Raw genomic sequence first — 22,856 nt, 5'->3', positions numbered from 1 at the left:
TCTCAGTTCCTTTAGTCCCTTTCTACTCGAAGTACAGGGACCGAGAGCATGGCATCACTGGGAGCCTGTTAGAAAGGTAGAACCTCAGGCCCCACTCCAGACACAATGAATCAACATCTGCATTTTTAACATTATCTCCAAGTGATTCATATGCCTATTAAAGACTGAGAAGCTCTGCACTAATTTACTATGACCACTATTATAATATACAACAGGTATCACAGAAAAGGGCAAATCTAGCACACTTCACTTTCAGAGCCTTAGCCTAAATCATTCCCTTACACACACTGCTTCTGACTGAGCAGTAATGGATTCTGTAATTGACTCTCCTGTTCTTACAGTCACCTCTCTCCCTCTGGACTTAATACTTCATACCATTTTGCTGGTATTGACATTGGCTCCACTGGACAATTCTCACTCTCTGCCCTGAGGCTTTATGTCCTTAGACCTTGAGGTTTCCATAATGGCTGTCTTACCACCAGGAAGCACATCCACCAGACAAGACAACATAAAATAGTCTTCCCACTTTATTCACCTGACAAAATTCTAATCATCCTTCGATCACCTCAAGCATCACTGAGGGAAAACATTACCTGACTCCCTCCAAACTGAATCAGGCTATCTTTTTCTACAGTCCCAGGCACTCTAATATTGACATAATGTGCTGCATAATTTCTAGTTTACTAATCATTCTCCTCCAACTAAGCTGTGTGTCCTCTAGAGTAAAGACTGTGTCTTATTCATCTCTATATTCCCAGTTCTGACATATGCTTATTGTTTACTGGATGGCTAATAAATAAGTCTGGAGCTCAAGAGGGAGATCAAAGTTAGAGATATAACTATGGATACCTACATTTAGATAAAAACTAAAGAAGGGAAATGGGATTACTTCAGCAGGGAAGGTTATATGGACTAAGAATTCCATAGGGTTGAACTCTGAGAAATGCAAAACTAAAAGGATGGGCAGATTGAAAAACTGACGTGGTGAGGAACTGTAGTCAGCAACACTGAGAGAGTTAAAGGGACAAAAGAATTTCAAGAAGGAACAGGTAGACAATAGCATCAAAGTTACAGGAAAGTCAAGTAGTAACCAAATATAGATAACAAGAATCCTTTAGATTAGGCAATTAGAAAATCATTAATCTTTGAGGGAATTATTTCACGTACTTTAGGATAGCAAAGAAAACAGAAGGTAGGATAGAAACTTTTCAAGACAGTGAGAAGAAAAAGAGAGACTCTTTCACATTAATGTATTCAATAAATATTTATTGAGCACTGGACACTAGGAATACAGTGATAAACATGAGGGCCATAATCCCCATCCAAATGGTGCTTTTATTTTAGCAGCAATAAATTCAGAAAAAAACAAAGCCCAGAAGGACTCAAGAAGACTAGACCAAGTAGAATCTGAAAGGCATCCCTCACCTAGTGAAGTCCTAAAAGATAACCAAAGCCCCCCCTTCCCCAAAAAAGAGAAAGAAATGTCTGTTAGTGCCTAACACCATTAATTTTAATAATTAACATATGAAATGTTTTTATATTACATTTTCAGTTTCAGAATGTGTATTATGTTTAGAGTGTAAGGTTTATCACTCCAAAGTGACTAGTTTCTTAGACAATCAAAGACTTCATATTCCTTTTGTAACCTCCATAGTAATTGGCATAATAATGAGCACACAGTAGGTACCCCTTAAATGACAGATGATTTCAGTTATAGCTACATGGATTCAGGATACAACAATACTAAAGTTTTTCTATAAATTCAGTCATTTAAATTCAAATCAAATCCCTATGGATTTATTAGTTTCTACTACTCATTTGCCACCTTTTATTCATTATTCCTAGCCTAAGAAACACAGAAATAAGGGACTTCCTTTTCTTTCTGTTCTCTTCATTATCTTTCAGTTTTCTGCAAGCTGATTTATAATTTAAAAGTTATGGTAACAGAAAACTGAAGTCCTTGGATTTGGAAAAACAATGTGTGTGTTAAATCTTTTTACCAATCTGTCTTTTTTTTTTAATTAATTAATTAATTAATTAATTTAAATTTTTGGCTGCGTTAGGTCTTCATTGTGTGGGCTTTCTCTAGTTGCGGCGAGCGGGGGCTACTCTTCATTGCGGTGTGCGGGCTTCTCACTGTGGTGTGTGGGCTTCTCATTGCGGTGGCTTCTCTTGTTGCGGAGCACGGGCTCTAGGCACATGGGCTTCAGTAGTTGCAGCATGCAGGCTCAGCAGTTGTGGCTCGCGGGCTCTAGAGCACAGGCTCAGTAGTTGTGGCGCACAGGCTCAGTTGCTCCACGGCGTGTGGGATCTTCCCGGACCAGGGCTCGAACCCGTGTCCCCTGCATTGGCAGGCGGATTCTTAACCACTGTGCCACCAGGGAAGTCCCTACCAATCTGTCTTAATATGAATGCAGGCAAGGGAATCACAAATCCAAATGCCAGAACCACTCATTCTTGTCTAACATGTTCTTCCTCACCCACCAATCACAGGTAACAGGCACCAAGTAAGCAATTAACAACCACTATCATTAAATTCTTTTCCAAATATGAGTCAAAAAGAACCTTGGATTTGCCTTGTTCTACATGAGCAAATTTCAATTAATTCAACCTCTCTGAATCAAGGATAATCATTTTTAAAAGATGCATTTACTTTGATCATTTGATTCACTAATTACTCAAGTGGTGATCAGAGCAAATGAATTCTGACCTAGTTCTGATTCTGGCTCACTGTATAACCAAAAGAAACAACTTATGTTTCTCAGTCTTTAAACAGCTGTGGACAAACAATTACTTTCATTTAAGAGGTGGAGAAAGTTCTGCTATATCAGCTACAGTACCCATGATATATTATCAACAATTCAATTTGATAACTCAGCATTTTTTACTACATCATAGGATTTGAGGAGTACCACAAATAGCAGCTGCTGTCAGAGTGGGAACGGGGGAGGGAACCCTGGCAGAACAGGTTCAAAGAAAGTTGCATTGCACTGGAATTGGTAACTACTGTTTTAATACACATTTTAGAATATGTGATTCAATAGAATAATAGATTTAATCCCTGCAGATCTAGGCTACATACACTGGCTCTGCTACTTATTTAGTTAGGTATCCTTAGGCAAGTCGCTGAATCTCAGTTTCTTCACCTATAAAATGGGGATAATACTTATCTTGTAGGGTGAGTCACACACATTATCACTAAAACTTAAAAGCACTTAGCCCAGAGCATGCAATAAGCAGTGACTATTAATAATGGCTGTTTTAACAAATGGTAATAATTAATAACATCATTGTTTTACATAATGATTGAGCTGTGATATAACTTGCCAGTTCCAATTTTGACCAAAGAAATGTAATAATGTAAAATTGTGGCACACGTGTAATGGGCCTTAACCTAATAATGGCCCATTAGGAAAACAATTTTAACCATTCTTCATCAAGAGCAAAAAGTGATTAAGAAAAGCACTTCTGAAGCAATCAAAGGCAGGATTTACCTACAAATTTCCTTCAGCAATAATTAACATATGTGGATTTATGATTGCCATCAAGCTATCCAAGCAAGAGCAAAACAACCTCTGCCCTGGAATTAGAGCTCATTTTAGTGCTTCCTACTGCTGTACTGCTACTTCTGGCTCCCGCCTTGCCCAGCGCCAAGCATGAATTTCTTAAAATGTGGTATAAGGATTATCTGCAAAGCAACTATCTCTAGCATAAATGGCTGCAAACACTTCCTCCCCTAGGGTGGAAGACAGCAGGGGCTAATGAGGCAAAAGTTGGTCTATACTTTCACAAAAGAACAAAGAACTTAAAAATTAGGGTATAAGTTCTAGCTCCACTGGTTAGTGACTTCAGACTAATTCTATTATCTTAGAGTCTGAGCTAAAAAAACAAACAAACAAACAAACAAACATGAAACCTATCTCAAATAGGTTCACATAGGATCAAATAGGAACATACATGAAATCACTTAGAAAACTATATAGTATTAATAAAAAGATGTTACCCTCCCAGAAGTGATGATATTCAAATATTGAGAAAATAAAACTACATACACTTTTGGAAGTTACAGTTATTCCCCTAACACACCCACTCCCTTTTGTCTTTTTTTTTTTTTTTAACATCTTTATTGGAGTATAATTGCTTTACAATGGTGTGTTAGTTTCTGCTTTATAACAAAGTGAATCAGTTATACATATACACATATCCCCATATCTCTTCCCTGTTGCATCTCCCTCCCTCCCTCCCACCCTCCCTATCCCACCCCTCTAGGTGGAGCTGATCTCCCTGTGCTATGCGACTGCTTCCCACTAGCTATCTATTTTACATTTGGTAGTGTATATATGTCCATGCCACTCTCTCACTTTCTCCCAGTTTACCCTTCCCCCTCCCCACATCCTCAAGTCCATTCTCTAGTAGGTCTTCGTCTTTATTCCCGTCTTGCCCCTAGGTTCTTCATCACCATTTTTTTTGTTGTTTTTTAGATTCCATATATATGTGTTAGCATATGATATTTGTTTTTCTCTTTCTGACTCACTTCACTCTGTATGACAGACTCTAGGTCCATCCACCTCACTACAAATAACTCAATTTCGCTCCCTTTTGTCTTTATCTCACTTTGGAAAAAAGATTTTGAGGTACTCTCATTTGTGAATATATTGATACTACTGAATGATGCACTACTCCACTCTATAGTTTTCTGAAAAGACCTCCCCATATTTCTATATAAAACAATATCACCAAATTACATAACTGGAAATGTTAGTGCAGTCGTCCTTGGGCATCCAAGGGAGATTGATTCCAGGACACCTTCCCCACCCCTCCCAAGGATACCAAAACCAGAGGATGTTCAAGTCCCTTCTACAAAATGATGCAGTATTTGCATATAACCTGTACATTCTCATGTATACTTTAAATCATCTCTAGACTACTCATAATACCTCATGCAATGTAAATGCTATGGAAACAGTTGCCAATGTGCAGCAAATTTGGCACTTTCTGGAATTTTTTCCCCAAATATTTCTGATCCCCAATTGGTTGAATCCACGGATGGGGAACCCAGGGAGAGCCAACTGTATTCTTCCCTGGATACCAGCTGATGTTTTAGAATTAAACCAGAGTCCAATAAATATATAAATAAATGTAAATGTTGTAAATAAAACAAACAGTACTGTATCCTAAACAAAACAGCATGGCCATCTGCCAAAGGTCAGTTTCTCACTAAATATACGAGAATGCCCTCAGTTTTAGATTCACTATATTGTACTCATTCATATTCAATAAACAGTTTAAAGCTAGACAAAAACAACAAGCAGCATTAGCAACTATTTTTTTAAAGCCTTTTTTTTTTAAGAGCAGTTTTACGTTCACAATAAAATTTAAAGGAAGATGCAGAAATTTCCCATATACACCCCTGACCCCACACATGCATAGCCTCCCTCATTATCAACATCACTCACCAGAGTGTTACATTTGTTACCAAGGACCAACCTACACTGATACATCACAATTATCCAAATTCCATAGTTTACCTTAGGGTTCACTTTTGGTGATGTACATTCTATGGGTTTGGACAAATGTATAATGACATATACCGATCACTATAAAATCACACAGAGTATTTTTGCTGCCCTAAAAATACTGTTCTCTGCCTATTCATCCCTTTTCTCCCCCCCGATCCCTGGCAACCACTGATCATTTTACTGTCTCCATAATTTTTCCTTTTCCAGATGTCATATAGTTGTAATCATACAGTATGTAGCCTTTTCAGACTGGCTCTTAGTAATATGCATTTAAGGTTCCTCCATGTCTTCTCATGACTTGACAGCTCATTTCTTTTTAAGTGCTGAAAAATATATAATTGTCTGGAGGTACCACAGTTTATTTATCGATTAACCTACTGAAGGACATTTCGGTTCTTCAAGTTTTGGCAATTAGGAATAAAGCTGCTATAAACATCTGTGTATAGGTTTTTGTGTGAAAATGTTTTCAATTCCTTTGAGTAAATACCAAAAAGCATGATTGCTGGATCATATGGTAAGAGGATTTTTAGTTTTGTAAGAAACCACCAAACTGTCTTCCAAAGTAGCTATACCATTTTGCATTCCCACCAGAAATGAATGAGAGTTCCTGTTGTTCCACATCCTTGCTAGTAGTTGGTAGTGTCAGTGTTCCAGATTTTTGCCATTCTAATAGGTGTGTAGTGGTACCTAGTTGTTTTAACTTGCATTTCCCTGATGACGTATGATGTAGAGCATCTTTTCATATGCTTATTTACCATCTGCATATCTTCTTTGGTGAGGTATCTAAGGTATCTTTGGCCCATTTTTTAATCAGATTGTTCATTTTCTTCTTGTCGAGTCTTAAGAGTTCTTTGTTTATTTTGGATAACAATCCTTTATCAAATATTGCAAATATTTTCTCCCAGTCTGTGTTTTATCTTTCAAGTAATATTTTTATTGAGTTATTCAGAATGCCTACTACATGCCAGACATCATTCAATGCACTTTAGATATATTAACTCACCTACACTTTACAACAACTGTATAAAGTAAGTACCATTATTATTTCCATTTTCCAGATGAGAAAGGTTAAATAACTTGCCCTAGGTCACAGAGACAGAAAATAATGGAGTCAAGATACATCACCAGCCACTATGGCTCCAATGCTCTTAACCTACATCAAATACTAACTTAGCACTATAATGAATGAGTCTAAAAGAACTCCAGGTCAGCTGGAAGACAGACACATTAGCAAGCAATTATAATACAGAACATGGTAAGCAGTACCATAGGGGTAAGAGATTGGGCTAAAAGATATTAAGTCCAAGTCTTCAGATATTACTAGTTGAAACTTTTTCTATATGAATTAGTAATTCCCATTGCAAAATCAAGAATCTCAACTCAGCTTGAGAAAGATAAACACATTTACAAGTATCTGTCATCTTTCCATTCAATTAACCAGGTATCTGTCTGCTATCGTTTCATTACTTTTCTAGTTAAGAACAACAGCCTTCCTATCAATCTACTTCTTCCCAAGACAGTTCCAAATCAAGTTAGAAATCAGAATCAGCATAAATTTGTTTTCACCATACTTGCTAACTTAATACATAAGAGAAAGAGATGTCTTAAACATGGATTTTGATTTTTAAGTACCTAAAATGGGTAACTAAGTCTAGACTAACCAAGTATTGCTTAAGAGAGGCTTTCTTTTAATAACTAAAAAAGAACTATTTTCAATTAGCATATCAAAGCTACAAGTCTCCAAAGCCAAGACTTCAGCTTGTATCACAATTAATAGCAGGTCCTTTTCTACCTACACCCACTTATACACTGCCACTTGGGAACAGCCAATTCATCTGGGTGGCCAGGTTGCCCAGCTACTTGGGTTTCCCTCCTCATTCTCCTTTCAGCTAAAGACAAGATTATATTACTCTTCCTCACTAAACCTCATCCTCAAACCCTTCCTTGCTGTTTCTAGTATGAATTAACAGTCCATGTTGGTGGTGAGGTATGAAGGAGCAGGGATAGTGGTACAGAGGAGAAATAAGAAAAATTAAAGGTAAAATGACAGAGCCGCTTCTTTTCTAACACATCATGTCATTCTTCATATGGAGTTCCTAACTATTTTCTTCCAGTGGCCCTGTCCTAATACTTAAGCCAATGTCTCAAGAAATCTGGTGAGCTGCCACCAATTGGGATGTTTTTCATCCTCTGAAACACAACGGAAGTCATACATGGCTTCTTTCCCTACAGGGAAAACAACATGGTATAATGTATCAAGCACATATTCTTAAATAAGGTAAGAATCTGTTTGAATCTCAATTGTGATGCTTCTTAGCTGTATGATCCTGTTTTCTCACCTGTAAAACAGGTTAACTACCTCATAAGGTAACTCTTTACCAGAAACACACTGTCCCAAGTGGTCAAGAGGCTTCCTTTATATTTTTCATTTGGCTCTCATATGCAGTAAGAGGGGAAAAAAGATCTCAGGATCAGTATCTCAAACCCTTAGAACCACAGGCTTTCAAACATTCTGACTACAAATCACAGTAAGAAATACATTTTTCACTGTGACCCAGTACATGTATACATACAATCACACACATAACTGAGGTTTCACAAAACAGTACTACCCCTGTGTGTGATTCATCCTGATATTTTCTATTTTCTTTCATTCTTCTCTCCCCGCCACCTTTCTCCTCCCTAATCACATACACAAAGCGCTTTTTAGTCCTGTCACCATACCACCCTACTGAAGCCCCAGGGAGCAGGGTACTCGAAATGAGAGATCAGGGAAGAAGGACATTCTGATAGTGCTGGGGAGAGTCTGTGTTTCTTCTGGTCTGAGAAGGAATACTAAATCCATTTTCCCTCAGACACAGTGTTATTCCTGGGGATAAAGTTGTATTGCTGGAATACAGAACACTGGAGGTAAAACAGGCTTGTAGATTGGTCTGGGAACGTAACCAACACAGATGACGATCATCCTATAAGAAAATGCTTCCCAGGTTCCAAACAAAGTTTTTGGAAAATAATATATTTATTTCTAAGTTGGGGGAGGGTGCTACTTATACAATGCACTATGCCAGGGGTTGTTAAACTATTGCCCATGGGTCAAATCCAGTTTGCAGCTGTACAGATGCTGAACAATGGTTTTTACATTTTCAAATGGTTGAAAAAAAGAATATACTATTTTGTGACACATGAAAATTATATGAAATTCAAATTCCAGTATCTATAAATAAAGTTTTATTGGAACGCAGTCACACTGACTCATTTACGTATTGTCTATGACTGCTTTTGTGCTACAACTGGCAGAGCTGAGTAGCTGCAAAAGAGACTGACTAAAATATTTACTATCTGGCCCTTTACAAAAAAGTCTGTGGACTCTATCCTAAGCACTTGAAAGCATTCAATATTCATTCACAAATATTTGTTAAGCACCTATTATGTGTCAAACACTGGGGAAACTACAGTGCATAAGTCGGATATGGTCCCCCTCATAAGTATCAATGGAAGGCAAGTGGGAAAAAAAGTTTGGAGGAATAAGAAACAGTTGATTTGTTTGTAGGAGCTATGGGTCACTGTAAGGAATAGACATTCTTCTAAGATTTTATATTCAGTTGTTCACAGAATTAATTCCTTTATTCACAGGGTAAAGATAAATGTCTACTGATGAAGAATCACAAATCCTGAATTAAAAGTGTTATTACAGTTCACTTGAACCTCTCCTATTGCTCTCCTTGAAAAAAATCATTTATTACAAATATTTTGAGTAACATTATGAAGTTTTAAAAGCTTCATATATATGTGTGTGTGTGTATATATATACACACACATATATGAGTGTGCTTATGTCTGTGCATGCAGTCTTTGATCCTCACTGTAATCTTGTGAGGCAGTATTATAAACTCCATTTTACAGATGAATAAACTAAGGTTATGGAATTTTCCCAAGTTCACATGGTATATCACACCATGGTAAAGAAAGGCCCAACACATAAGTTTTCTCCCTACAGAATGTTTGTTGTTTCTACTATACCTGCCCCCAAACTGCATAATTAACTACTTTCACTGAATTTGAAATGAAGGACCTACTGCTATTTGTTTGTTTTTGAGAAAACCATTCTTTGCAAGCAACAGCTACGCTTGTACCAACAAGATTAGCTTCTACTTCTGTAACTAGTCCTTGCTGTGTAACCACATGTTCCAAAGATAGAAAATTCTATAATCTTGTAACAGACTAGGCTCATCTACTCTTACGCTCTCTTAGTGAGCTGATTTCTTTCCGTATCATGGAAATAAGACTAGATATTAATTATAAAAATCCTGCTTAATCAGGGTTGCTAAATATATGTTGCTAGACTAAGAATTACAAATCTTGATGTAGGGCTATTCTTGGGCTACAGCGGTGAAAGATAAGATCTGTAGATAAAAGACCAAAACTACCCTTCACTGATTCAAAAAGAAAAAATATGTAACAATATTCTTCTCTGACCTTAAGCTTTTAATTTTATTTCATTCTTCGGTTTGACTAGTTTATTCTTCATAAAAATGATTCTGACAGAGATAGTTAATAGAGAAAATAGTACCTGATAGTTTGTTAGGTCCTCTCAGCAGTTAAACCCTACTAATTTAATTGCTTCTATTATTTCTAGCCCTCTCAGCTAATAGGCAATCTCTATTTACATTTTAACAAACAATATAATTAGCAATTAATTTCCTAATTCAACACCCAAACCAGGTATTATGTATCTCTAAAGAACAGACTATTTTAAAAGGTTACCTGGAAAGATTATGCAATATTTACAGAGAATAAAAGGATGGTCATTTAGAAAGGGATTTTATTCTTCTTCCGAATGCCTACTAATCAAATTGCTTTACTATTACCATGCTCATCTTGAATAATTAATATCTTGCAACTGCCCTTACTCAATTTTTATCATTTTCTTTTAGCTTTGATTTCTCATTTCTCCCCAAACCATTTTAAAGTGTACTTACAGAAGTTAATTTCAACTCTTAGCTTAAAAAAAAAAGTAATTAGCAAATTCTACTCACTAACCTTGTATGTATGAAACTCCACTACCAAGTAGCACAAAGCCTGGACCAGTTCTTCTTCTAGAACTACTTTAAGGTCATAATAAATAAAATGGCCTGTAATATTTACAGGGTGAAGCTACACTTCTTTACAGAAGAAGATGGCTAACCAAAGACAGGCAGTTAGGTTTACCTACTTCCAAAATGAAAGAAACTAAATGAAACCAAATGAAAAGAGGCAGCCACTATTATATTGCTAAATTCAGTAAAGTTTAACGTCTCTTCTGGCTTTATCTCTGTGTAATAATGCAGTTTTTCCCTAGTCAAAGATGATGCTGCTGAACTTCTGCCAATATAGTTGATTTCCCTGTGCCAAGCACCACCTCCCCCTTCCACCAACAGTAGAGGCTTGAAATCTTTCAGATAAAAATATTCAAGCTAACTACTTAACAGAGGCGATAGCCCTGAGTAAAAATAATAGCCCACAGTATTAACTATTTATCCTTTCAGCCTTTATTGTAAGACCTTGATAACCTGTAAAGATATCAAATTCCTAAGAATTAAGATACAAAATATGCTGAGTTTTCTGCTTCTGAATCTTCAGCCGTATCAACAATACCGTATATTACATGTTAATAAAGAGGTGACATTATTTTTTTAAAAATAGGCATTTGAAAAGAAGTAAAGCCAAAGTTTCAGAGAGAAATAGGAATGGTTAGTAAGTAAGAAAATAAATTTGCAGGTGCATGGAATCTAAAGATAGGAATTTGCCACAAAAATTCAATAACCTCTGGTCTGTGTTTTATCTCTTTTTGAGGCTTTTTTTTTTTTTTTTGAGACACTGTATTCAGTTCTCACATGCACAATAAGCTATCCATTTTTCTTAAGTAATAATAAGTAGGGGAAACAATGGGGTAACTAGTAAAATAAGAGAGGAAGACTGGTAGGTGTAGGCAAGTTCTAGAATACAAAGCTAGAAAGGATCTTAGAGAGTCTCTCTAGCTTAGGTTGACGTAACAGTCTCCTAACTGGTCTCACCTCCTCACTCCTACACACCTCCAATATATTTTCCAGATAGCTGCCAGTGATCTTAACACATAACCCAGGTCAAGCTCCTCCTTAAAGCTCTTTGCTTTCCATTGCCCTTTGGATTTTATTCTCTTTCCCAGCTTAGATCAAAAGCCCTGCAGGATCTTGTCCCTATCTATCTCTCCAGTCCCATCCTTGCATTCATTTCTTCAGGCAGCCAGCCAAATACTTACTGAGCTTCTACTCTGTGCCAGAAACCATGCCATGACCTGGGGGTACTGTGATGAATAAGTGAAAAACCCTCTCTCACAGAATTTACACTCTAGTAGTGGAAAGAACAGATGATAAATAGGTAGATAAATAAACTGAATAATTAGAGACTGTGATAGGTGATGTGAGGCAAATAAAGAGTTACCCTCTCAGAACCCTGTCAGAGCACATATGACAATTTGTAATTATTTTATTCATTTGACTACTTACTTTATGACTGTAAGCTCTGTGAGGGCATTCTCATGTCTGTCTTGTTCACTGCTACATCCCAACCACTTAGCAGTACCCCTAGCATGTAGTTCAATATTTATTTGTTAAATGAATGAATACTTATTTCATCCTCTTTAAGTCAGTGATGAGTAAAGTCTTCATGGTTACCAAGGTCAAAGAAGAGTCAGTAGGAAAGCAGGAATTTAAATGAGAGACTCTTAAGTTTTAGTACAAAATATTATACCACATTAAAAATATTGACCTCAAAACTCCACTGATCATGTTTACGAAGCTTGTGGCTGGTAGCTGGTACTGGTACCCCAAAACTGACTTGAGAATCTTTCAAGATTTTACATGAAAAGTTTTAAAACACTTAAGGTTTAGGTGAAATTTCCTATGAAAAATACTTTAAATTCCAACAAATAAATAAAGATGAAGGTTTAATGCCAATGTTTCCTTTTAATGCATGCTAGAACAATGAGACCTTAAAGAACTCTTTGTAAAAGAACTATGATAGCTGAATGTTCTAGATGTTTCCTGGCACCTATTTGGCAGCGTTACTGATATTTTCTTTGGCTGAATCATTTAGTCAGAATATTATTTCATATTAACTTATAAGTAATTTACTAGCAAATTTTTAAAACCTCCCAAGAACTGAATCTGTATATTTAAATGTTTTACATATTACGTTTTTAAAAATAAGACTTAAAGATAGGTTAAAAACTGACATGTATGTAAGATCTACTATGAACCAGCTACTGTGTTATGTGGCATATTATTTCATTTACTACATCTTGGTTTACAAATTTTAAAAAATTAATCTCAGTGTTTTAGAAATTTGCTAACATCTGATAACTTGCCCATGCCTCTTCCTCTTGAAATAATGCCTTGGAACAAGCTTGATTTACAATATATCATAAAGATGTGAAGACCAACAGATTTTTCCCAGTAGAGGTCTCATTTCTATAAAATATAGTTAGTAATCATAAGTAGGAAAAAAATCCTTTCTCAAAAGCTTTACATAAGATAGGCTTATTACTATAACATGTAAAGACGATTCATTTTAAAAAGGCAATCCCCCCCTACATGAGTCCTCCTAATAATTATCTCATTGCTTTACATTTATTTTGCTTCAGCAACATTAGAGAATATAATGATTCCCAATATGATTACAGCTACTGATAGTCAGCCAAAGAAAAAAATACTTTTATCTAGTCCAAAAGAATGGTATTGAAAAGGTTTAGGATTCAGGTCTGAATCACATATACCAACTTCAGAAAAGTTTCTAAAACTACTTTTATAAAACAGTATAATTTACTGTGAAGAAAATGACTCACATAGATTTCAAAGAATATAATCTGAATGACCAGTATGAGCAATCACTGCAATTACTGGAATCTGACCATTATTTAAATACAAACAACACATTGAGCTACTAGAGCTTAGAATTAACTCAACCTCACAATGGAGACCATACAGTGTATGTGTGTTAAAGAATATTATATGCTCTCATGTTTTTTATGAACTCTTATTTTCCCAAACTTATGTTTATATTTTCATTCATGCTTATATTCTAAATTCATCTCTGTCTGTAGAATTTCTTTAGTTATGAAAGTGCTTCCTATTTTCTTCTGGCTTGTTATTTCTTTACCAATTTTATTTAGTAGTGCTACCATCCTACCTTAATCTCCAAGCTGTTTTTCTATTTTATAGTTCACATACTATAAGTATTTGGGACATCCATCAGGGTCTCTATCATCTACCCGTACCTCCTCTTGGTTTTAATTACTTTTCATCTGGATTTAACACTCTCAACTGAGACTATTCTACTTCAAGCAGTTATAAATATTTTTTCATCACAGAAATCTCTTCCTCAGATTTAGTCAAAAATTCCTCCATTTCAACTTGCCTTCCATCCATAGTCAAGTTTACTCACAAATGCTTTCTATATTCCTCATCCCATTTTGTTCCTAATCCCTCATATTAAGATGAATATACTTAACCTCCTGCCAAGACGTTTTTTTTTTCCTATTATTGGGACCTATCTCCTCCAACAAGCCTTTCCTAAATGAAAAAATCTGAACTGTTCAAATTACAATCTAATTTTGTTTTAGCACCTTTGTGTGTGCATAAGTCATCCAGTTAGTCTAGGAGAGAGACAAGCTCAGTCAGGGTAGGTCCATGTTCTCCCTTGGGACCAGTTTTCCCTATATTCTGCACCTAGGCACAAGTTCTCCATATTTTTCACTGCGCATATTTTTTATTGCACATATTTACGTAGGCAGCTTCCTTCTCTACTCAGAGGATTGGGTAGAAAGAATAAAGCCAATATTTTTTAGGAGTTTAGAACCCATTAGTGGGTCACTGAATTAATTAATGGGTCATAATCAAAAATTTGTTAATGAAATAGAATATAAAAACAAACAAAAGTGTCCTGCACACAATAAGTTCATGAAACTTCTATTTCTGATAAATACACATACATATTTATGTATATGGGAACTGTGTCACGACAACGTGTATTTCTTATTGTGGGTTATGGTCAAAAAAGCTGAAAGCCACTGAATTTGAAGCACTCTACGATGTCTTCTAAATCTATACAATTCAAATTATATTTAGAGATTTAGTCTAAGGAACCGAGACACGGCATTAAAAAAGGGGGCAGAACTTAAGGATACTCAAAAAAACAACCAGCAAAATCACTTTTTCTTAATAAAATGTCACTATTAAACTATATTCTTAGAACTACAGAATCATAAAGCTTTTAGAGTAGGAAAAAAGTTCAGAGATCATCTAATCCAAGTTTATCGCTTTAATACACAAAAGAAACTCAGGCCCAGAAATGAAAAAATGTCACTTCATTTATTCAGTAAGCATTGCTAAGCATGTATTGTGTACCAGGTTTTAGGAGTGGGTTTGTGGATAAAGAGAAGATGTCTTCAAAGAGTTCAGAGTCTATACTGTATATATGCAAGTAAACATTTACATTAATTACTGAAATCAAGGTCATTTATAAAGAACAGAAATCAACTAACTCAATCCGGGCTGAGTGGCAGAGAACTGTTGTTTTTAAAGAGGTGGTACTTCTCAGTCTTAAACACAAGGAGTTAGCCAGGTAAAGAAGAAAGAAATAACATGTACAAAAGTACCATACTAATATACAATAAAGCAGGACACATTCAGGAAACTGCAAGTTGAGTTTGTATATCTGGAATATAGGACTCATGCTGAGGAGAAGCCACAGCAGAATACCTAGAATTTATCTGACATTTAATCTTCAAACCACTATGTGAGGTAGGCACTATTAATAGCCCCATTTTGTAGATGACAAAACTGAAGCACAAAAGGTGAAGTGATCTGCCTAACGTTAAGTTGTGAAGCGAGGATGTAAAAGCAAGAAAGTCTAACTCCAGAGCCTATACTCTTATCTTTATACCAAGAGGTTAGAGAAAACAGGCAGGATCTAAATGATAAAGGACCTTGTATGCCCTTCTAAGACTTCAGATTTTATGTTAAAGGTGACTCACAGTCCATGAAAGGTTTTAAGCAGGAGTGACATATTCAGACTTATTTTTTAATGAGGTCAGTCTGGCAGTTATGTGGTTGGATTGGAAGAGGAATCAGTGGCAGGGAACTTAGCTAGTCATAGCTAGAAAGATACTACAATAATTCAGGTAAGAGAAATGATAGATGAGCTGTACAGTGGCAGTGCTGGCACCAGAACCCAAGTCTACTGACCACCACAACCGCTTAAGAACCTCCCATTTTTCCCCTTAAGTCACCATACTAATAGTTTAAGAAATCCAACCTCAGGAACAACAGCACATTCCCTTTAGACCCCTTTATTAAACAAAGTGTAACCACTAGATGTGTTGCGTATATGAAAGTGACTAACAGAAATCCAGGTGGAGAATGACAGAAAGTCAATTGCTATCTGCAGTTTTCTCACCTTCTTGACTTCTCCTTCTCCTTCCTCTATACACTATTCCTGGAACTTTCATGTTCAATAGTCAATTTGAAATCTATGTTCTGTCTAGACATGACTATTATAACCTAACAATTAAATCCACCACAGAGGAAGTCTAATGTGGTCCCAGCTGTGGCAATAAATATACTCTCTGGTCTGGTCAAATTTTGGCTTAAACAGAGGTGATGAATGAATAATAATAAGAGAGAGACTTTTTGAAAGCAGCAAGAGTTAAAGAAAAACAGAATACTAAAAAGGGATATGAATAAGAGCAATGTAAAGTTCAAGCCATTTGTTTCCAAGAGAGTAACACCAGTCCCAAGTGTGTGTGGTATTCCAGAAACCAACAAATGAAAGAACAGTAGAAAAGACTATCTGGTCAATTCTCAAGCATTCTAAATTCAATCCCTTTTCATTTAAACCAAGGGTGAGCCCTCCTGAGCCACCCTTGAGACTAAGGAACAAGTGGGTTCCACAAGCAAGCAGCCTACAGTATAGGGAGGGAAGTACAGAAGGGACAGAGAAGATAAAGAAGAGAGGAAAGTAGAAAGGGAATCACAATGAAAGGGAATGGAAGAAATGATGAGTTACAGAATATGGAATAAAACTGAGGAGTGCTAGTGACCTCAATATCAAATGTTGCCAACCTTACCTAACTTACTGAGGGGCACCATGATAGTGGCAACATTAGAGAGCATGAAAAGACAAATTTAAATCACAGATTTATGAGACACCAACGATGAGAAATAAGAATAATGACAAAACTAAAAAAACAAAATAGTTTTAGAATCTAAAGAGACAATTTAAAGATTATTAAAATCTCATTTGGTTTAGTTATGCTTTACTTCTCATGAAACAATGAGTCTGATGGACACAAAAGGTGAAAATGTCAGTTAGTACCAGAGATATGTCTGGGGAGATGTGTTACAAAGAAAGTATGAAACTTAACTTGTATACTTTTCTGTGGGAGCAACTTCAGAATTTTTCCTCTCTATTGGTTAGTGCTACTTATTTTAAGTATTTCACTCTAATTCTTATCCTGGCTGGCTGGGTTAACTTCCTTAAAACCAGAGTTCAAAACAAGGTAAGCACTTTTTAATTATGGTCAAATTTTAACCTCAAAAAGGACAAGGGTCTGCAATAGATCATAGAATATTACTTAGCAGTATAGCCTAAATGAGTCTAATGGTAACCAAAACCCAGATAATGATTCTCAAGAAAATTATGTAATTAAGAAATTACTTTAAAAGTTTCTTAAAATTAAAGTTTGCTAGGTAAAGGAAATACTCTTTAAAAAAAAAAAAAAAAACTCAAGGTGTAAATTCAGTTTTTCCATTCAGGTAAAATATAATAGTGAAAATATTTCTTCCATACGAAACTTACAAAACTTTCAGGTACCATATTAATCTCTCTCTCTCCCTTTCCCTCCCTCCTTCTTCTCCTTCCTTCCCTCCCCCCCGACACACACCTGCTGCCACCACATCACTCACAGTAATTTCAATAAGGATAAAAGGAAATATTCTTAAAGATGATTATTACTGCAAAGAAACTACTGAATCAAAACAAATATAATTAAACTTGATACCTTGACCAATCATTCATCATATGCATGAATATGCAGTCTTCATAAGTACTCCATTATAACAAGTGATTGGAGAAAGTTTATTCAAAACAGTCAGCAAAATATTTTTATTAAAGCATAACAGGATGAAATAATGTGTATACCTATAGCCTATTTTTCTAATCATTCTAATTTTACAAGATAATGAAAACTCTCAATACAAGGTCAGCTGGAGATCATCAATACCATGTACCTGTAAAATTCAGATGACTAACTGTGTGAGGGGGAGCAGAGACCTTTTACTAATACACTAATGCTTTTTAAAATTAAGAGTTTAGAATAGGGCTTCTCAACCTGAACACTGCTGACATTCTGAGCCAGATAATTCTTTGTGGTGGAAGGCTGTCCTGTGCATTATAGGATGATTAGCCAGCATCCCATCCTCTACCCACTAGATGCCAGTAGCACACCCTCCCCTCCTCCCACGCAGTTGTGACAACCAAATACTTCTCCAAATGGCCCCTGGGGGAGAGCTGCGGGGCTGGGGAGCAAAAGTCACCCAAGCTTGAGAACTACTGGCTTATCATAAACAGAAAAAAATGAATTGAGGGAGAGGGTGTTGTTTTGTTTTTCTTCTGGTCTTAATGTTCCAAGATATTATATTTGAATTTGATCACGGACTATATTTGAGAGATTCTGCCTTTGAAAACAAAGCATGTAATATCTATCACTTGTTAGTCAATGTTCAGAAGAGTCCCAGAAGATTCACTGTACTGCCAATGACCCCTCAACCACACATACACACACATCCGTGCACACACACACACACACAGTATTGCCTAGCTGAACTGAAGAAAATGCACAAAATTACTGTATTTCCATTTCTTATATCATCAAATATATGGACCAGACTGCTCCAGTTCCCACAGAAACCAAGAGAATTCTCAACTTATCCAATGCAACTCAAATACCACAATAGCTGCATCACTCTAGCTATGATAAACCTAAGTCCTAGAGCAAATATTAAACTCATCCTCACATTTTAACAAATTTGGAGGATGATACAAACTAACCATAATGCTTTAAAAACAAAACAACTAAGAAGTAGATTGGTGCTTTGAAACAGAACCTGAGGAAGGATAAGAGTAATGAAAAAATTCAAAATCAAAGGGAATGTGAAGGCATTTCAGCATGAGGGAAAAACTCAAAAATGTTTCCCCCAGAATGAGAGGAGTGAATTATACACTTGGCCATATCCTAGAGGAACAGTCTACATAATCAGTCTCCAGTATACATACAATGGGATGGAAAATGAAAAATCAAAGTCCACAGAATACTAAAGAAAACAGTAAACATCCATCCTAAACACCTGAAATAAAACTGTTCTTTACTACTGTTCTTCACCTGATTTTTAAAAAATCAAATATCCATAAACAAAAAAAATTACAACTTCAGAAATTTTTTAATTCTCATAAAAATAGCCATCCTCATGCTTCCAGCAGGCCAGATTACATATTACATAGAAAAATCAATTCGGAAAAAAAAACATAAAAATCCTTTTTTAGACTGCATTTGATGCATAACAAAAGCCCTTTAAAAAAATCAGATACTTTAAGTAATAAAAATCTTCATGTATAAATATGGATGAAAGTCTTTAAGATTTATTTCAATTATCTTCAACAGAATTATATTTTAGTTCAACTAGGATTGTTTATTTTTTTAAAAACTATGCAACGATATTTAGTTTAATGTAAGTGCAATATCTATGTGCTCTCCAGCAACAAAATTACTTTATTTCAAAATTTTAGCTATTAACCTCCTGACTCAGTGAAAATAATCCTACAAGAAACTAATGCTGAGTTCTTTTTATTCCCAAGCCAAGCAGAGGAAGCTGTAAGATCTGTAGCGACAGCCTTCTTTTCCAGAAGTAATACCTTGAGACTGCTCAAGAATAGCTTCCTTCACCAATTAGTGTGACTCAGGTGGGTCTGGGAGGGAATAATGTCCACAATTTCTTGGTCAGTGGCCATGATGCCCCTCCTCCTCAAGGGCAGGAGATCAGAAAAAGGGATGAGAACAAGAGGAGTTCACCAACCAGAACATATAGGGCCAGAGGAGGAAGAGTACTGCAGGAAAAATTAAAACTACATGGTTAAGTTATGTCACAAAAGCAAGAGGTTTAATGTTATCCAGTATTCATTCATTTCAGAGACACCATTGTTTATCTTCCTCCCCAAACCGTGCACAAAAAGAACTGTCAGCCTGCCTTAAGCATGTTCTTTCTTCCATTTAAACAGACATGATTCTGTTGGTTAATCTCTGGCAATGATCGCCATTTCACAACACATTCAGCCCACCCGGAACTGATCAATACCACTACAGACATAAGACTAGACTTTATCCATTTATTAACCACAAGGAAATGTACCATTCAGCAAAATTCTATACATTACAAAAGATTCTATTAAAAAGGGGGGCAGGGAGGATGGGTGGACACGGACACACACACACACACAAATACACACACCACAGAGGTACACAAAGAAAAGACTACCACCCTCTTAATTTCCCTGTGGCAAACGAGATAAAGACATGGCCACGAAACCTGTCAATTCGTTGTCCCCCTATAATTCTATCTCACAACCTAGTAACTGAATATTGAATTTTATGATAAATAGATCCACTGCCACTTTAAAATTGTTTCATCTATCAAACTAACTCTCCTCCTAGGTACATTTGCACACCTCTGAGCTAGATGCTGTATTCATTTACAGAATTTCAAATACAAAAGACTAGTTTTCCAACCACTGGTTGCAACCACAGAACGTTTTCACAAAATCAAAATTTCAAATATAAATGGGCCAGATTATTCTTCCAACCCTGGAAGACTATAGTGTATTTGACAGTGTGAACAATTTCAAATGGGCTGTTCTAAACCGAAAACAATGCTTCAATACAACGCGTTTAAAATAAGTATTCCGTAGGTAAGCAAAATCTCTGCCAGAAAAGAGCACATAAATGGTGGTTGAAAGCCAGCACATTACCAACAGCGGCATACCTCTTCTGCACTGGGTTATTGCTAATACTCCAACAACAACAACTACAACTATTTTTAACACTGCTGGACACTGAAGTTGAAGAAAACGTGAGGGGAGACCCAGATGAAATTGCTGATATAATGCATTGTTTCTCACGGTCAAAATTAAGTAGCAGCTGACTTGATCTCTGTTGTGATAGTCACTGAAGCACTAATTAAAAGACGTTAAAACACAAACAACAACAACAACAACAAAAAACCACCCTTATTTTGGAGGATGCCACACTAAAGGACATTTTGGAATACGCCTTTCGGGTCTCAAATCTTTGCATAAATTGTCACTTGTGGTATTTGCGGCTTAATTGCAACCCAACCAGCGCTGTCATCCAGTGTTACGGCCACAAACCATGACTTTCTCACTTCCACAACAACAGAGCAGTCACTCTTACCAACCTAACTCAAAACGAGGAAAATTCATGGAGATTTCCAGATCATAATCAGCCCTGGGGGGCGGCCGCCGAGGAGCTCGGGGTGGGGGAAAACCTCCCCAGGCTCCGCTGAAGCTCGTCGACCCGACAACAACCGCAGCCGCCAGCAGCGGCAGCGGCAGCAGCCCCGCCGCGCCGCGCTCCATGCACCTACCTGAAGAACAAGAGATAAGAAAGACGGCAAACGCCAACTTTGCAGCAGCTCCCATTTTCCCGAGGCGCCGGGGAAGCCGTAGGAAGTTCTCGCTAGATATCCAGTTCCCTGGGTCTTCCTCGGAAACAAACCTCCTGGTGTAAAATCAACCGTCATAAAACATATTCGGAAGCCCCGACCAAAAAAGCGTTCACGGGGTGAAAAAAAGGAAAAAAAATGAAAAATAAAAACAGCGAGCACAACAATTAAAAAAAAAAAAATGCACCACGGGGGAAAAACCGCCACACACAAGCACAACACACAAAACCAAACAACGAAAAGCCAACAACAACAAAAGCGGGTTTAAATCACTGTCAAAATCACTGTCAGCTCCGCTCGCCTCTCGGGTCTGTCGGAACAAAACGCCAGGCTGAGGCGACGAAGAGGCGGCGGCTGGGGCGTCCGCTGCCGCCCGGACAGTCCGGGAACCGAGCTGGGTCCGACGTCCGGACCGACCTTCAGCCCGGACACCCAAAGTCCCCCGGACCACTGGCGGTTGAGCTCGCGGCGGTGGCGGCCGAGGCGGCGGCGGCGGCGCGGGGAAGGAGAGGCGGGCGGCGGCGGCGGTGCAGGCGGCGGCCAAGTTCTGGTCCAGGCTCTGGCTCCGGCTCCGGGCTCCGGGCTCGGCCGCGTTTTCGGTCCCCTGGCCTCCGCCGGCCCCGCCCCCTAAACTTCCGGTTCCGGCCCGAAGCTGGAAGCCAGGCACCGCGGAGGAACGCTCCGCAGTGGCGGCGGCGGCGGCGGCGGCGGTGGCGGTGGCGGCGGCGGCGGCGGCCGGGCGCAGCGCGCGTGCCGGGCCGGGAGCGCGAGGAGATTGTCGGGGAAGCAAGGCGGGAGCGGGGGAGGGGTGAGAGAGCGAGGGCGGGGCCGGCAGGAGGGCGAGGAGGCGGGGCGGGCGGAGGCTCGATACCGCGAGGCCTCGTGGTTCGGCCTGCTTGGCCTGCTGGGCGGTGGGGCTCCAGTGGGTGGCAAGTGAATGCTGTTGGGGTCTCGAGTGCCTGGTTTCCTAATCGTGCTCCACTGGCCTCTCTGCGGAGCGCACGCCTGAATGGTCACGGGGAGCCCAAGAGGAACAGGACCCCGGGGCGGGGCGGGTGATTGGTGACTCCTCCGGGGGGGGGTGGCGTCTGCGGCGCCCTGTCTTTCCTCTGGGGGGACGCCTCGTCCGCTCTGAAATCCCGGGCGCCGGGAAGCCGGGGGTGGGAGTCGGTCCTCCGCGCCTGCCGAGCTGCAGGAGCTGGTGTTTGTACCCGCAGTCCTAGCGGTGTGTCCCACCCCTGTGGCTTCTGCTTTAAGCGTTTTGTCTTTCGGCTAAAAGAGAAAAGAAAGGGGGGAAAATAACCCGCGGAGGATGGGCTGTCCACCCGGGCAGGATTTCCACGGCAATTATCATGATGTGCAATATGAATCCATTCCCACCTTCCCTTTTGTACACAAAGCATTGTGTTGAGAATTGTTCTGCATGTAATAGGTTCTCAAATATTTAAAACGCGCTGAAGAGGAAACCTGCAGATTTCGATCGACATATCTGATGATGATCAGACAAGTGTTTACTTTTTCAAATTTT

At 38.2% G+C, this 22,856-nt stretch overlaps 1 protein-coding gene across 1 annotated transcript in view; it reads right to left on the bottom strand.

The window, feature by feature from the left end:
• ACVR2A (activin A receptor type 2A) overlaps window positions 1–21,928 on the bottom strand; it is an 83,814-nt gene extending 61,886 nt beyond the window's left edge. The window contains exon 1 of the mRNA XM_061199850.1: window positions 21,251–21,928. Coding sequence (XP_061055833.1) covers window positions 21,251–21,305 — 55 coding nt within the window. The 5' untranslated portion in view covers window positions 21,306–21,928. The remainder of the gene's footprint in view (window positions 1–21,250) is intronic.
• Window positions 21,929–22,856: the final 928 nt, after the last annotated feature.

The sequence above is a fragment of the Eubalaena glacialis genome, chromosome 1 (genome assembly GCF_028564815.1).
Source record: "Eubalaena glacialis isolate mEubGla1 chromosome 1, mEubGla1.1.hap2.+ XY, whole genome shotgun sequence".
Classification (NCBI taxonomy): domain Eukaryota; kingdom Metazoa; phylum Chordata; class Mammalia; order Artiodactyla; family Balaenidae; genus Eubalaena; species Eubalaena glacialis.
Note: the sequence above shows the minus strand (reverse complement) of the source record. Positions and strands in the feature narration are given on the sequence as shown.